The sequence below is a fragment of the Oenanthe melanoleuca genome, chromosome 1 (genome assembly GCF_029582105.1).
Source record: "Oenanthe melanoleuca isolate GR-GAL-2019-014 chromosome 1, OMel1.0, whole genome shotgun sequence".
In the NCBI taxonomy this organism is placed as follows: domain Eukaryota; kingdom Metazoa; phylum Chordata; class Aves; order Passeriformes; family Muscicapidae; genus Oenanthe; species Oenanthe melanoleuca.
The window spans coordinates 19,188,397-19,201,663 of record NC_079333.1 but is presented as its reverse complement, the minus strand read 5'-3'; the positions used below and the strand labels follow the sequence as shown (position 1 = coordinate 19,201,663).

At 42.0% G+C, this 13,267-nt stretch overlaps 1 protein-coding gene across 2 annotated transcripts; it reads left to right on the top strand.

Annotated features, from left to right (window-relative positions):
* The first annotated feature begins 1,378 nt into the window (after positions 1-1,378).
* Positions 1,379-10,465, top strand: PCNP (PEST proteolytic signal containing nuclear protein). Of its 2 annotated transcripts, none has more exons than XM_056505096.1 (5): positions 1,379-1,487; positions 4,865-5,085; positions 7,026-7,100; positions 7,573-7,628; positions 8,530-10,465. In XM_056505096.1, the coding sequence occupies exons 1-5, from the start codon at positions 1,433-1,435 to the stop codon at positions 8,657-8,659; spliced, it is 537 nt and encodes a 178-aa protein (XP_056361071.1). In that variant the 5' UTR covers positions 1,379-1,432; the 3' UTR covers positions 8,660-10,465. The 2 variants fall into 2 exon arrangements, with proteins under 2 accessions (XP_056361071.1, XP_056361082.1); XM_056505107.1 differs by lacking the exon at positions 1,379-1,487 and adding an exon at positions 4,786-4,841 and having other exon boundaries at positions 4,917-5,085.
* The last annotated feature ends 2,802 nt before the right edge of the window (positions 10,466-13,267 follow it).

Here is a 13,267-nt window from a genome sequence, read left to right as displayed (position 1 = left end):
TTACTTTTGATAGCTGAACTAAAATAGTTAAAACCTTGCATGAGTTTGGGGAACTGCACCATTTATTTCTTGATATTCTGTCTGGCACAAATCTCTTAGAAGGAATAAGGCAAATTTCTTGACTGCACTAAAAAAAAAATCTTGCCTACTTTCATGTAAGACTTTATCTGAGAGTGCCTGTGTTTTCAGGCCGTGTAATGCAGATTTCCCAAGGTGTTGGAACTTCTGAGATAGTAAACAGTCCTATTAGTAAATACTTAGAGGAGCAGAGAGCCTTTTAATATTTCTCACAGCTCAAAATACATTGGTGTCTCTCTGTAAGTCTGTGTTCAGGCTGCAGAGCTGCCCTGGGCAGCTAAATACAGGTCTGCTGTCTGTAGGATGAGGAGGGCTTTCTTTGTGGGTGATGCTTAAAGGCAGTGATGGCAGACGATGAGTTGGTGGTCACCCACTCCCTGGTGACCTCTTCCTACATGCTGTTGCAAGGTGAGGGTTGGAAGGCAGGAGACTCACTATCCCAATACTGCCCTTCATTGCCTGTTGTGAGGTGCAGGGGCCTCCAGGTATGAGTCACCTCTGGCACAGGGAAAGACCTGATTCCTTTCAGCTGTGTGTGGTTGGGAAGGACACAAAGCTTCACTGTAGGGTGATGTTCTAGGTGATGCTGGAGAGCTGCCTTCAGCTCCCTGGGAAGCCCTGAAGTGCAAGGACTGGCTGTGTGAGTGTGTGTGCCTCAGACTGGGTAGGTTGGAAAGGGCCACAATGGGTCATCTGGTCCAACCTCCCGAATCAAGCAGGATCATCCCAGAGCACGTGGCACAGGGTTGCATCTGGATAGTTCTTGAGTATCTCCAGTGAGGGAAACCACACCCCCTCTGAGCCGCCTGTTCCAGTGCTCAGTCACTGCACAGTTAAGTTGTTCCTCATGCTCTGGTGGAACTTCTGTGCATCAGTTTCTGACCATTGCCTCTTGTCCCACTGCTTGGCACCACCGAGAAGAGCCTGGATCCTTCTTGGCGCACCACCTCCACACTTTAGATATTTACACACAGCGAGGCGGCAATGAGGTAATGATGTTGGTGAATCATGGAAGGCAATCGTTAAACCACGGGCAGCAAGGAGGGCGCGGCAGCGGACGCGATTCCTTCGCTCCCCCGTGACGCAGAACCTCAGGGTGCGATGCCGGGAGCGCCGGGGGGTGACTGTGATCCCCCGCTTTCCCGGGGGGAGGGAATGGAAGCCGTGCCCACACGTGCAGCGGCTCCGGACGAGCGCCCGCTGGGCGCGCTCCCGCCGTCCCGGCGCGCTCCCGGCGCGCCATCCCCGCGCGCCGCAGGGGCGGGGCCGGCCCGGTCGCGAGCGGGGCCTGGCGGGGGCGGGCCCGAGCGGCGCGCGTGCGCGGCGCGTGAGGCGGCGGAGGAGGCGGGGGAAAATGGCGGACGGCAGAGCTGAGGGGGAGAAGACGAAGCGGCCGCAGCCCGCAGGAGGTGAACATGTAGCGCCTCTCGCCGCGGAGCTGTGGGGTGGGAACGGGGCCCGGGCTCGTCCAGCGGGGGCAGGGGGATGCAGGTGTGCCTCACCCGGCCTTGAGTTGCCCGGGCCGGGCCGTGCGGTGCCCGGCCCTGCGGGGAGAGTGGGTGGCCTGGGCCTGAGGGGGCTGCGCTGGAGGAGAGGCCGAGTCGGACCTGCTGTGCCCAGCTTTACAGGCGCTTTTGTAAAAATACACCAGCTTCTCCTTGTCCATGCAAATGCGCTATTTCTCTCTCGTAAAAATATACGGGGTGCTTGCGCCGTGTTCTGAGAGAAATGCGACCCTTGCTGTCTGCAAGGATGGACATAGAGTCTTAAAATTAACTTTCAACAGTTGTGGTACCTTTTTTATAAATGGGTACAGTGAATATTCTTTAATTGCTGTTTTAAGCATTTGGATTTTTTTTTTTTTTTTCTTTCTTGGTAACAATCTGCAAGCTTGCTGTTTGGTCATATAGTACTTGTATTATGACTGGACATTCCTGTCCCTTCTGCACTATTTGGTCCGAAAATTTTAATTGTGTGTTTCTTTTCTTCTTTCTTCCCTTAACTTAAAGTTGAAAGGACAGTGGCTTTGCAACGATAAAGCTTTTCTTTCTTGGTGTGTTTCTTTTTCTGTTTTAGTTGGGTTTTGGTGGGGTTTTTTTTTGGTTTCAGTGTATCTGTAGGGAGAGGGCACTTCTTAGATCTGTTGAAAAATTAAATCAGGCTTGTAAACCAATCAGGGTAGCCTCAACAGTGAATATTATTTCTGATAATTGCTGACATTTGAACAGTATTGATTTCAGGTAGTTCTCTGTTGGGCTTTGGTGGCTTTTTGGTGGTGGTATTGGGTGTTTCTTTGTATTAGTAATAAAATAACTGGACAGCATCAGTAATTCACACTGTTTTGTGTGCTGAAACATGATCTGAACGAGTTGAGCTACCTTTGCCCTAAGGAAGAATAGTTGTTCCCTAAGGATTTTTGAAAGCAATTTGCAATCTTTAGCTTTTGCCAAGATAGTGGGGCTTATCTTAAAATTAACTTAGTTGTGACTGGTTTGTTCCCACATGCCCCAGTGGTCGCACTTCCAGGGACAACAGATCCTGAAATGCTGTGCAGCTGGCACTGTCACTCTTGTCACTTCAGCCACCTGGGCAGTGGAAGTTGTCCACTCGTGTGGTTTGTTGATACATATGAGTAAAACTTAGCTGTGAAGTAGGACAGCTTTTTATATAATCCATGGAAAGGGCACTAGCCAGTCTAGTTTGGAAGTAGTACTGCTGCTTTCTGTAGGTGAAGTGTGACCTCCAGGAAATAATAAAGCAGCCTGGATATCTTGGAATATATTTATGGACTGGCATGGGAGATGGTCGAGACCTGTTTAATGGTTAATATATCTGCATTTCTGTTTCCTGCAGAAATCAAACAGCACAAGGGCTCCCTCCCCACCTTCCCCAATTGTCCTGTGCCCCTTACAGCTCTCTCATCAAGCAGGAGTGTTACTTTCAGCAGTCTGGAGTTCATCCTTTGCCAAGCCCCATAGAAATAATGCTCATAATGCAGTGCTGATAGGAACTAATTCTGAGAAAGATGCTCTTTAGGATTTGGTGAAAAAACAGATGTGGGTAGATTGTTTTAGGCTTCACCTTGTGCTTAGCAGTATTTGAGAATTAACCTTCAAGCTAGCACTAGTCTAGGAACCTGGACTGGTTCCCTGTGCCCTGAATTTGGGCTGCTGTGGATTTTGTATGTTATGAAAACGAAGACTTAGGCCTATGGTTCCAGTATTTTTAAGGCCAGTGAATCTTCTGCCTACCCTTGAATCACAGTCTCTAGTGTAATGAGGCTGGACTTGGAACATTCTGTTTAATGTGATTTCATGGACTAGCTGTAAGGATGCTCTCATAGTCTCTGCAGACTGCTGTGTGGTAAACTGTGCTAAGACAGATACCAGTACCCAAGGTCACTTGTGTAAATTTTGTTTGTTTCCCTTTCCTGCTTTGTTTTTCGTTTTTATGTTGATATTTTCTGGATCAAATTTCTAGTACCATTTTTTAATACAGTCTGATTAAAGTTACAATTTTTTTTGTGATCTGCCATATTTCTGACGGTGAATGATAAATCCATTTTGGTTTTAATCACTTATTATCTTGACACCTGGAAGAGTGGGTAGAAGTGATATGTTCTGCTGCATAGGATTAGGAAATAGCAGGCAAATATATATATATATAGATTGAGTCCCTAGTTTATCTTTTTCCTGATGTTGTTTGCTTTTTTTTTTTCTTTTCCTCTCAGAGCTACAGTCTTGTTGACCCCCAGTTCAGACTTTCTTCTCTCCCATTGCTTCATCTTACATAGTAGCTTTTTGCATTAGTAGTGCAAAGAGCTTTATCCCCTGATGGTTGGAATTTGCTGTGCATGGAAGGTGCTGTTCTCCATTTGATGTGATGAGGAGCTTGTGCTAGCTCCAGTGTTTTAAACTGCTACTGTGAGCACTTCCCTGTCCATTCCTTAATGTGTGTTGGTTTTTTTCCCCCCTTCTGCTACTGCAGTGGATTGCTTATTGCAGCAGCAGGGAAGTGTCTTTTTGCTGAAGCATTTACTCTGTTCAGTATGAGTTTTCCAAGGACACCTTTGTCTCTTAGTGTAGCTGAAGAAGCTGATTTTATAGGAATGGAAGTGTTACTTGAATGTTTTTTCTCTGTGGATCACTGTTCAGCTGCTGTGTTTTCCATGACTATACAAACCCAAAAAAGATGAAATCTATATATATGTTTTTTTAGTGCTGATTCCTTCCTCAAGCAGAGCTTGGCAGATTTATTACAGATGAGATGCGGACAAGCAGTGACTTGAAACATGATTGAGACAGCCGGCCTCACTGTAGTCACTCCCATGATTTTAGAGTTGTGCCAGACAAGCCTAGAGACTGCCATGGACATGGTTTTGTAGAAATTTAAGTAGAATTAATTTTAACTTAGATTGTCTACTCTAGATTTGGAATTGGGATTCCAATTGTGAAAGCTTATCTGTGGCAACTTAAAAACTTTAAGCAATTTAGTCATCTACATTTAATTTACTACATGAACTTTGACTTCCATACTAAATAAAGAGATGGTGCTTCAAGATTGTTTTCCTGGCTCATACAAGAAGTTCTTTACAAGTAGTGGAGTGCTTGCAGTTTCTTCTCCTCTTTGTGTTTTGTTGTCCACTAAATATACATTGGTGGAAACTGCTGTCACTAAAAACATCTTACCTATTGAACCCAAAGTATAATGCTTTTTGAGGTTGCTGCTCCCTTCAATCTGCTCAGTAAAAGTAGCTCATCTTGGTAAGTTGTTTCGACTTCACCAGGACCTGAAGAAGAGGCAGAAAAACCTGTGAAAACTAAGACTGTTTCTTCCAGTAATGGAGGAGAAAGTTCGAGTCGCAGTGCAGAGAAACGGGCAGCTAATGAAGAAGCTGAAGACTTCACCACAAAGCCTGCTCCTGCCAAAATGTCCAAGTTTGGATTTTCCATAGGCAGTCAGACAACAAAGAAGGCATCTGCAATATCCATCAAACTGGGAGCAAATGTAAGTTTACTGAGGGCTTTTAATTTTAGGGAAACTGAGGGAAAAGGGAAGTACTTTGGGGAGGCTTCCTTGCAGAAGGAAACCTTGAATGCCCATGAGGGTAACTTGGGTAAAGTTTAAGCAGGCATTGCAGGGCCAGCTAGTCGTGCATGTGTAAGTACTTCAAGGTGATTAATAACAGGTCAGTAGTCTCAGGAATCATAAGACTTGATTGAAATGAACTGTAGATCTTTGAACATACAGAATAATTTTGTAATGAGATTTTATAAGTCTGCAGTAATTTCCTGAGGGAGCTCCTGAGAGAGCAGACTTGTTAAGCTGTTCAGGCTACATTGAAATGAGTGCTGGGAGTTTCATAGCATAGGATGCTTAAAGCTAGAAGAAAGCATCTAGGTGGCTTAATAGGTTGTCTTTCCAAAGTTCTTATTTTAGCATGGGGAATTGTAGCATATTTCCATAACTTTGCCTGTTCTTTGCAAGGTCAGTGTGATTTATTTGTGTTAAATGCAAGAAATGGGGCTTTGTTGCATAGGTTTCTGAGAATTCTGATCCCCTTGATTATCTAGCACAAGGTATCCTTGTGCTTGTTCAGATAGGAATCTGATGACTGTACTTCCAGAGTAGTCCTCCACTGGCTTGGCCAAGGACAAGCCAGGGTCTTGCCTGTCTGTTCTTCATTTACATTTCCCACCTATCGCTGTGGTGGATATGTTATGAGTAGCTGTCTGCACGAAATTCAAACTCTAATTGTGAAAGCCTTGCACCCAGCAATTCCAGCATTTTAGAGGCCTGCAAAGGATTGAAAGGGTGCACTGTTATTTTGAGATGGAGGGGAGGTGTGTGCTGGCATTCTAGGGTATAAATGCAGTCAGATCAGCTCAGACTTTGGAAAAACAGACAAGGCTTCCTTCTCTGGGCTTCTAGCATGCTTCAGTTTCTCATGTCTGAAGTGGCAATAAATTTGGCTGAGGATTTCTGGTTCACTGAATTTAGTGGGTGACTGTCAGTGCACCAGATGGGACAGTGCTGAAATTTACCCTGTTTCTTTTCAGTAATCTTTACTCCCCTAGTACATTCCCCTTTCCATGGTTGCAGATGCTTTAAAGATGGTGTGGTGTTTATATGTTGTGCAGTATCAGTAAAGAACAGCTGTAGGCCGTTGCATAAGGGCTCTGCTGCAGTAGCAACTTCTAGGAGTATGTATTAAAGAATTGCCAGTAAAGGTAAATGGAGAAAGCAATGTAGAGTATTGATTTAGTACTGTGGTAGCAATCTGTTACTAGTAACTTGTTTTTTGTCAGTGGTGTTGAAGTAACTTTTGGTACCACCATTGTATCACATGTAACAATTGTGAGTTTGACAGCTTCCTGCCCTTTAAATAGAGGAATAAAAAGTTGGAAATAAAAGAAGTATTCTTTAAAGGAACTTTATGTTAATTGGACTGTGTGATAGATACTGACAGTAGTTTAAAAGCATTGGGTTGTTTTAAGCCAGAACGCTGTCATGTTAAAATAGAAGAAAATAAACACACTCATTTTTTCTGACATTGATGGATAAGAATATTCCAAAAGAATAATGGAAACAGTGACACAGTAAAATTTTGAATACCACAAGTTATCCAGGTTCTGTTTTAATTGTTCATGTCATGCACCAGTGGCTGAGTACCCCTGCAGTGTGCTAGAAAGTTAAGACCTGCATGTGGGGAGTTGTAATATGAGAAGGCTCAGCTTGCTTCTCAGAGTGATCACACATAAATGAGCAGTCATTTTCCTTTGTCATTAGAGAATCCTTTATGTGCTTGATTCAGCCAAAAACTTTTCCCCCTGGTTGCCCATTTCAGTGAAGATGTTTGACTTAATTTTGCCAAAATACTTTAAAAGTCAAGGGTAGCTTTTTTGAGTTAGTAGGCTTATGTTACTTGTGCATTTTGTCTTTTTCAGAAGCCTAAAGAGCCTGTTCCAACCCTGGCTCCAAAAACCCTTTCTGTAGCTGCAGCTTTCAACGAAGATGAAGATGTGAGTAATAAGCAAGTGATCAACACAAAATACCATTGGTGTGGTAGGCAGAGAGAGTGCGTTATTTATGGTTCTTAACATAAATAGCAGGAATTTTCAAGCTAGAAGCATCTCTTTAGACTCTGATTAAGAGTGGTCAATAACTCTGTGTGGGTTCAAGAAATCATTAAAATGTTGATAATTTTTTCCTGACGATAAGAGGCACAACATCATTTGAATTAATACTTGCTTTCTCTAGGCTTGATTAGAGCCAAAAGAAAGTTGTGCTTCTGGTTTGCTAAATATTTTATTGTCATATTATTGCTCCTTCTTTCATAGAGTTGAACAAAGGAATTTGTATTTTGTCCTATAACCGTGTAGGAGCTCCACTGTGTCCAAAGCACTTTGCTGTCCTGTAGGGCTGTAGTGCAGCCTTTGTCTTGTCAGGCATGTGAGGAGCTCAAACAGGCTCTGACCTCCTTTGTCCCTGCAGAGCGAGCCGGAGGAAATGCCCCCTGAAGCCAAGATGCGCATGAAGAACATTGGAAGGTAGGGCAGCTTTGAACTGTGCTTTGGGCAAGGGTGTGTGTGTGAAATGCCTCCTCAGCTCTGGGCACATCTTGAGGGTGCTTTGAGAATACAAGGAGGTAGAATAGTTTAAAGAAGCATTTCTCCAGAAACAAGATTTTCAAATGTGCTATCAGGTTAAATGTAGTACATTTGCATTTTTTAGGAAGAAATTGAGTCTTCATCAAATAGAAATTCTTTTTTTTTTTTTTTCTTGTAAATGTAATAGGTAGGAATTCCTGCTTGTCTCTACTTCATATTTTTCTGGTTCTCCTTTTCATAACTTGCCTTGAAGTAGGAAGTCTTGTCAAGTTTTTAAACTCATGTGCAAGGAGAAGATAAGAATTGTCTCTCAGAAAGACAAAGAATTGCTTGTTTACTTTGCAATAAATCATATAATTCTTCTACTTGCCACAGATTTGAGACAGTAGGGGAGCAGTCCTAAAATAAGTAGGGATCTTTTCAGAGGAGGCGTCACTTAAATTAGGGATGAATTTTGAGAATTTGTATTTCAGAGGTGTTTACCATGATAGACTGCTTTTAAAGTCAGTCTCTGGAAGTTCTCTAGTTTGGTGGTTTTTCTTTTTTCTCCAGTAGCAAATTTGGATCCTCAGATTCTTAATCTTTGTGACTGGCAGCAGTTGCTTCCACTGCCACCTCCTCTCCTGCCCCATCTCATCACTCTGTTTTGATATGCTGAGTACAGATCAGTTCTGTGGCCAGCTTACAGTTGCTAATAGTGAGGTCTCCTGATATAACAGAAGGAAATGTGTGGTAGTTTCTGGGGCAGACTGGGCTTGAAATTGGCATTTTCAGTGTCACATGACACAGTCTACTATAGTTGAGCTGGCTTTCCCAACTGCTCCTGTTTTATTTTTCACAGGGATACACCAACCTCAGCAGGACCAAATTCGTTCAATAAAGGAAAGCATGGATTTTCTGACAACCAGAAGCTATGGGAACGAAATATAAAATCTCATCTTGGAAATGTCCATGACCAAGAAAATAACTAAATGATGTGGATTACAAGTTGGGTGTTTTGGGGGGAGGGGAGGGTGTAACATTAAAGGAACAGTTTCCTTTTTTAAGAATGGTATGAGACTATCTTTGGAGCCACTTTTTTAAGACTTTGAGTGGTACACTAATAAATGAGTTTGAAATTAGAGGTAATTTATGTTTTGTATACAGATTTCAAGGCATTTGCTAATTTTGTAGTTCATGTGATTAGTTTCAAAAGGTTACAGATAATAAAGAAATTGGAGTGGTACCTTTTTAAGATAATTTTTTTTGTCAGTGATTAAATAAGGTGGATGAAAAAGGTTACTGTCTCTTTAATCAGGTTCAAATTGAATGCTCTTGCATTCTCACTTCTGGCTCCCTCTTCATAACAGGAGAAACAGTTGACTCCTAGGAATTCTGCTAAAGAGAGTGAGCATTGTCTTGTGCTAGAAGTGTTACTGGACTATTAATTTGAATATAATCTTACACAGGAAATAATAAGAACCTGGATTTTTTTTTTCTCCCTGCAGTCACCTTTTGTTAAGTCTCTGCAAACTAGGAATTATGTTGCTCTGAGTGGCTCTGGTAATTTAGCTGATTTTGTTTAAAACTTCATGTAGGATGTGTAACCTTCAGTGGCCTGTTCTGTCCTAAGGAAATGGGCCTTGTCTGTATATTAGATACAGTCTGTAAAGAATATTCACTACAAAGGTAAATCAGTATTTTCAGTGTGCTCCTTTTAAATCATTAGCCTTGAGTAGTGCTTGTTAGCATTTCCTAGTGGTACACAAAAGCCACCACCAAAAAATACAAGCTAATGTACATTAAGCTTCACCTTTGGTTGAAATATTTTTCTTTACTATGCCTAGAAGGAATAAAAGCCACACCAAAAATCAGTAAACTCACTGCTTAAGTATGAAAAATCTAAGATGCACTTTCCCTGTCTTGCCATTTAAGACAAAATTCCTTGATGCCTATGACCTCAGTGGACACTATCAGGTCAAAGAATGCTGTATCTGCAGTCCTGATGTTTCTAACAAGTGTTGACTTCAGAAATAAAACTTGACCTTTTCCTGCCTGTCTTCCTTTTGCAGTGATTTTCAGCAGTGACATGAATCTGGTCAGTTTATTTCTTAGCTTCCACACTGCAGGAGAGTGCTGAAGGATTTCAATGCTAGTAATAGCCATCTATATTTCAGTCTAATTTAGATTATTTGTTTGTAAATCATTTTACTTACAGAAATGGCTAACAATCACCACCACCTCCCCTACCCCAAACAAACATATGGTTCTTTTTAAACTCAAATACCTGATAGTGTCAACCACTAAATTAATTTCAGCTGGGAAATGGTTGTAGCATTCAATACATTATTTGCTTTCATCCTGCCTCTCAAACTGTCTTCTTGCTAAAGTTGAACTTGCAAGTGCAGAAAGGAAAGTGCATCTTGAAATGTATTTTTTTATTATTATTTTAGGAAAGCTCTGACCACTTTTGAGTTTGTAAGTTCTAAAAATATTTTTTTGTATTTTTGTATTGTATGTGTAATCTTTTTTTCTTTTGAAGTCTGATGCAGTTGAATACCTGTAACTGTTTTCTTTTAAAAGCCTTGTTATAAACTTAACATAAAAATGTATACATTATTTTTCTTCCATAGCAGAAATACTTGGTTTATTTAAGAAAAAACACACTTTCAAAACTGACTTTCAGGACCTCCAAAACCAATTTGGGCATTACTTGAACTAGGCAAGAGAAACTTTTCACTTATTTTCATCACATGTGGTTATGTTTGTCTAAATAAATCCCTTTAAGATAGTGATAATCCATAGTGAAGAGCTATTTTCTCGTGCTCCTCAGTAGCTGGTTCATACTGTATCAGTCACTTGTACAGGAACAAAGCAAAACAGAACTTGAAATAAGAGAATGACTTGGGGATCTATTCCTTGTTTTAGTTAACCTACCACCACTTTCTTCCACATCTTTGTCTCAAGTAGATGTTCATACCCAGAATTTCTTAGTACTTCTGCTAGGCAGAAGAGCAGACATGCTATGAAATACTTTCCATGCAACTGAGAGAGCAAAAATTATATTTATCTTCTTACTTCCATGGTCAATAAATAATTTTAGACCTTGTGAGACACTTCAGAAACTTGTGAATGTCAGCTGAAGGTGAGCAATGATCCTGCCTCACCCAGTGCAAGTGTTCCTTCTCTGTGCATCATGGGAGCAAATCCATCAGGAGGCCTCAGTCTCCTCAGGACTGGGTGCCAGACAAGCTGGATTTTGTCACTCCCAGGTGTCTGCTGGTGCGAGAACTGACTGATTGAACAATATCATCGAGGCAAATGTTAGCTGGGATTAACTTAAAGCTGTAGGCTCTTTTTAGAGTCTTTTTTTGCATGTAGAGAGCCATATTTTTTTTTTGTTGTTCTTGGTGTGATTTTTTTTTTTTTTTTTTTTTGGTTGGTTTGGCTTTTTTTTTCTAAGGATGTTCAAGAATCCTGATAAACTATCAAAACTCATGATAAACGATCTGGTCTAGCTATGTTGAAGTGCTTCCAGGAGGTATGCTGAGAGCTTGAATTGCTTAGTACAGCACACTGTGTGTGCCTGTCAGAGGTTGACATGCCAGCTTGTGTGGTTTTATCCCATGGGGCTCCTGCTTGCTTAGCAGGAATTGGCACCTGAGCAGCCTGCAGAACACTGATGACATAAGGTGAAGATGTGAAGTTACCCAGTAACAACCTCTGTGCTACCCTGCAGCTTTGGCTGTTCTGAGCCTGCTGACTTGTAAATGGATCTAAATACATCTAACTATATTAAAATAATAAAAAGGCACAACAACCCTCCCCCCCACAAAAGAAAATTTAAAAAAAAACCCTACCAAACAACACAAGGCAAGAAAAGTCCCCACCCAAAAATCTAAAACAGCCCCACCAAAGAGTGAGGTGAACTGCTGGTGGCTGTTTCAGGCAATGCTGGGTGTAGCCTGTTACCAAATTTAATTCCTTTAAAGCAGGGGAGATGCACTGTCCAGGTTCTCAAAATGAAAATTCTATAGCAGGAAGGAAGGGGTGCCAGTTCACAGCTTGTGCTGTATCAGCAGTGACCCAGTCCCAGTGTTCATTGAACTTTGGCAAAGCCAGCTGTGGTCCTGGGAGCACCATCTGGTGAGCTTCATCTCCAGGTTTGTAGGGCACCCCTTTGTCAGAGCTCACAGGCTCTGCTGAGTTCCCTGTGCTGGCAGTGGCTTTACCAAAGTTGGTTTTCCTAAGAGAAGGGGAGGAAAAGTCAGCTTTCGAGAAAATGGCACCTTCTGTTTCCTGAAGAGGCAAATGGGTTTGAAACTATTGGAGTTCACTGGTGTCACTACAACTCTTTATAGGCTGCTGTAGGATAAGATAAATCCGTTTGGAGAAGCTACAGGGTTTCAAGAAGGCTTTTGTCTTGTGTATTCGGTAGAACACTGCAAAGAAGTTCAGTTTTTTTAAAATTCCTTATATAACTACAAGTTGAGGAATGCTGAGTAGTTCTGCCCTTAAGCTATGAAAGGGAGGGTTATGTTCTAAACTCACCAGAATTGTCTAGTATCTCTGGCACGACTCACTAGAAAACCATAAATATTGGATAAAGTTTGCTTTTATACTTTATCCTATTAACATGCCCCTTACTTCTTCTGCTTTCTTTAACAAAAGGATCTACTGTTGTCTATTGGCATCTTATATAGTGCTTACTTAGGAAAGCTGCTCGTGTCTAATAACGTGGAGCCATTGCCTGGGGGTAGGTGCATAGTTAGCCATGGAATTAAAAGCACAGGGCATCCACTTTGACATTTTAACTCTGGACACAGCATGCTCAGTTTGTGTTTGCAAACTTGCATTTAGCAGTCTTTAGTGGTGGGAGCTCAAAATTTACTGCCCAAAACTGCAGCTTTTTGAGGTCTGGACACTGCAATGCCCCTCAGGCTGGGTAAGGAGGAGGCAGGAGTGGCTGGTAATTGGAGCATGGACTTCCTGATGCAGTAGCATGGAAAACCTCTGCTCAGCCTGTGGCTCAGTTCTTAAATTTGTTTCTTGGGATTGGATTTACTGATGGATACACAAAAAGCGTTTGTGGTTCCGTAGCATGTGCTCCACTGAAACTTGAAGTGATGAGCCTGTATTGATGTTTTCCTGGCAGTGTAAATTATTAATCTAAAGTTAATGCAAGTTATAATCAAAACATGTTGTCTTTCCTTTTCTCCCCCATCTTCCCCTAATTTGTAAACATGGTTGGTGCATGGAAGGTGTTGGCTTGGTGCCAGAAGTGTGGCTGTGGGAGCCCTCCCCACTCGCAGCAGTGCCATCTCTAGAGCTGCAGGCACTCAACAGTAACTGATACAAGGGCCTAAAAGGGGTTCTGTTACTCAGCTGCTTGTGTGACAATCCTGTTCACACGTAACATTTAAAGCCATGACAGGAAGAGCTTGCACTACTCCACATCTGAAGCACCACTTAACTCAGCTGGAAGGAGGGCACTTGATCCCTGAGGAGAGACAAAGCCTGCAGCACAAAACATTTCCTAGGGGAACAAGAAAAACTTCCTTTTTGCTAAGTCCTTTAAAGGTCACATGAGGCTTTTAAGG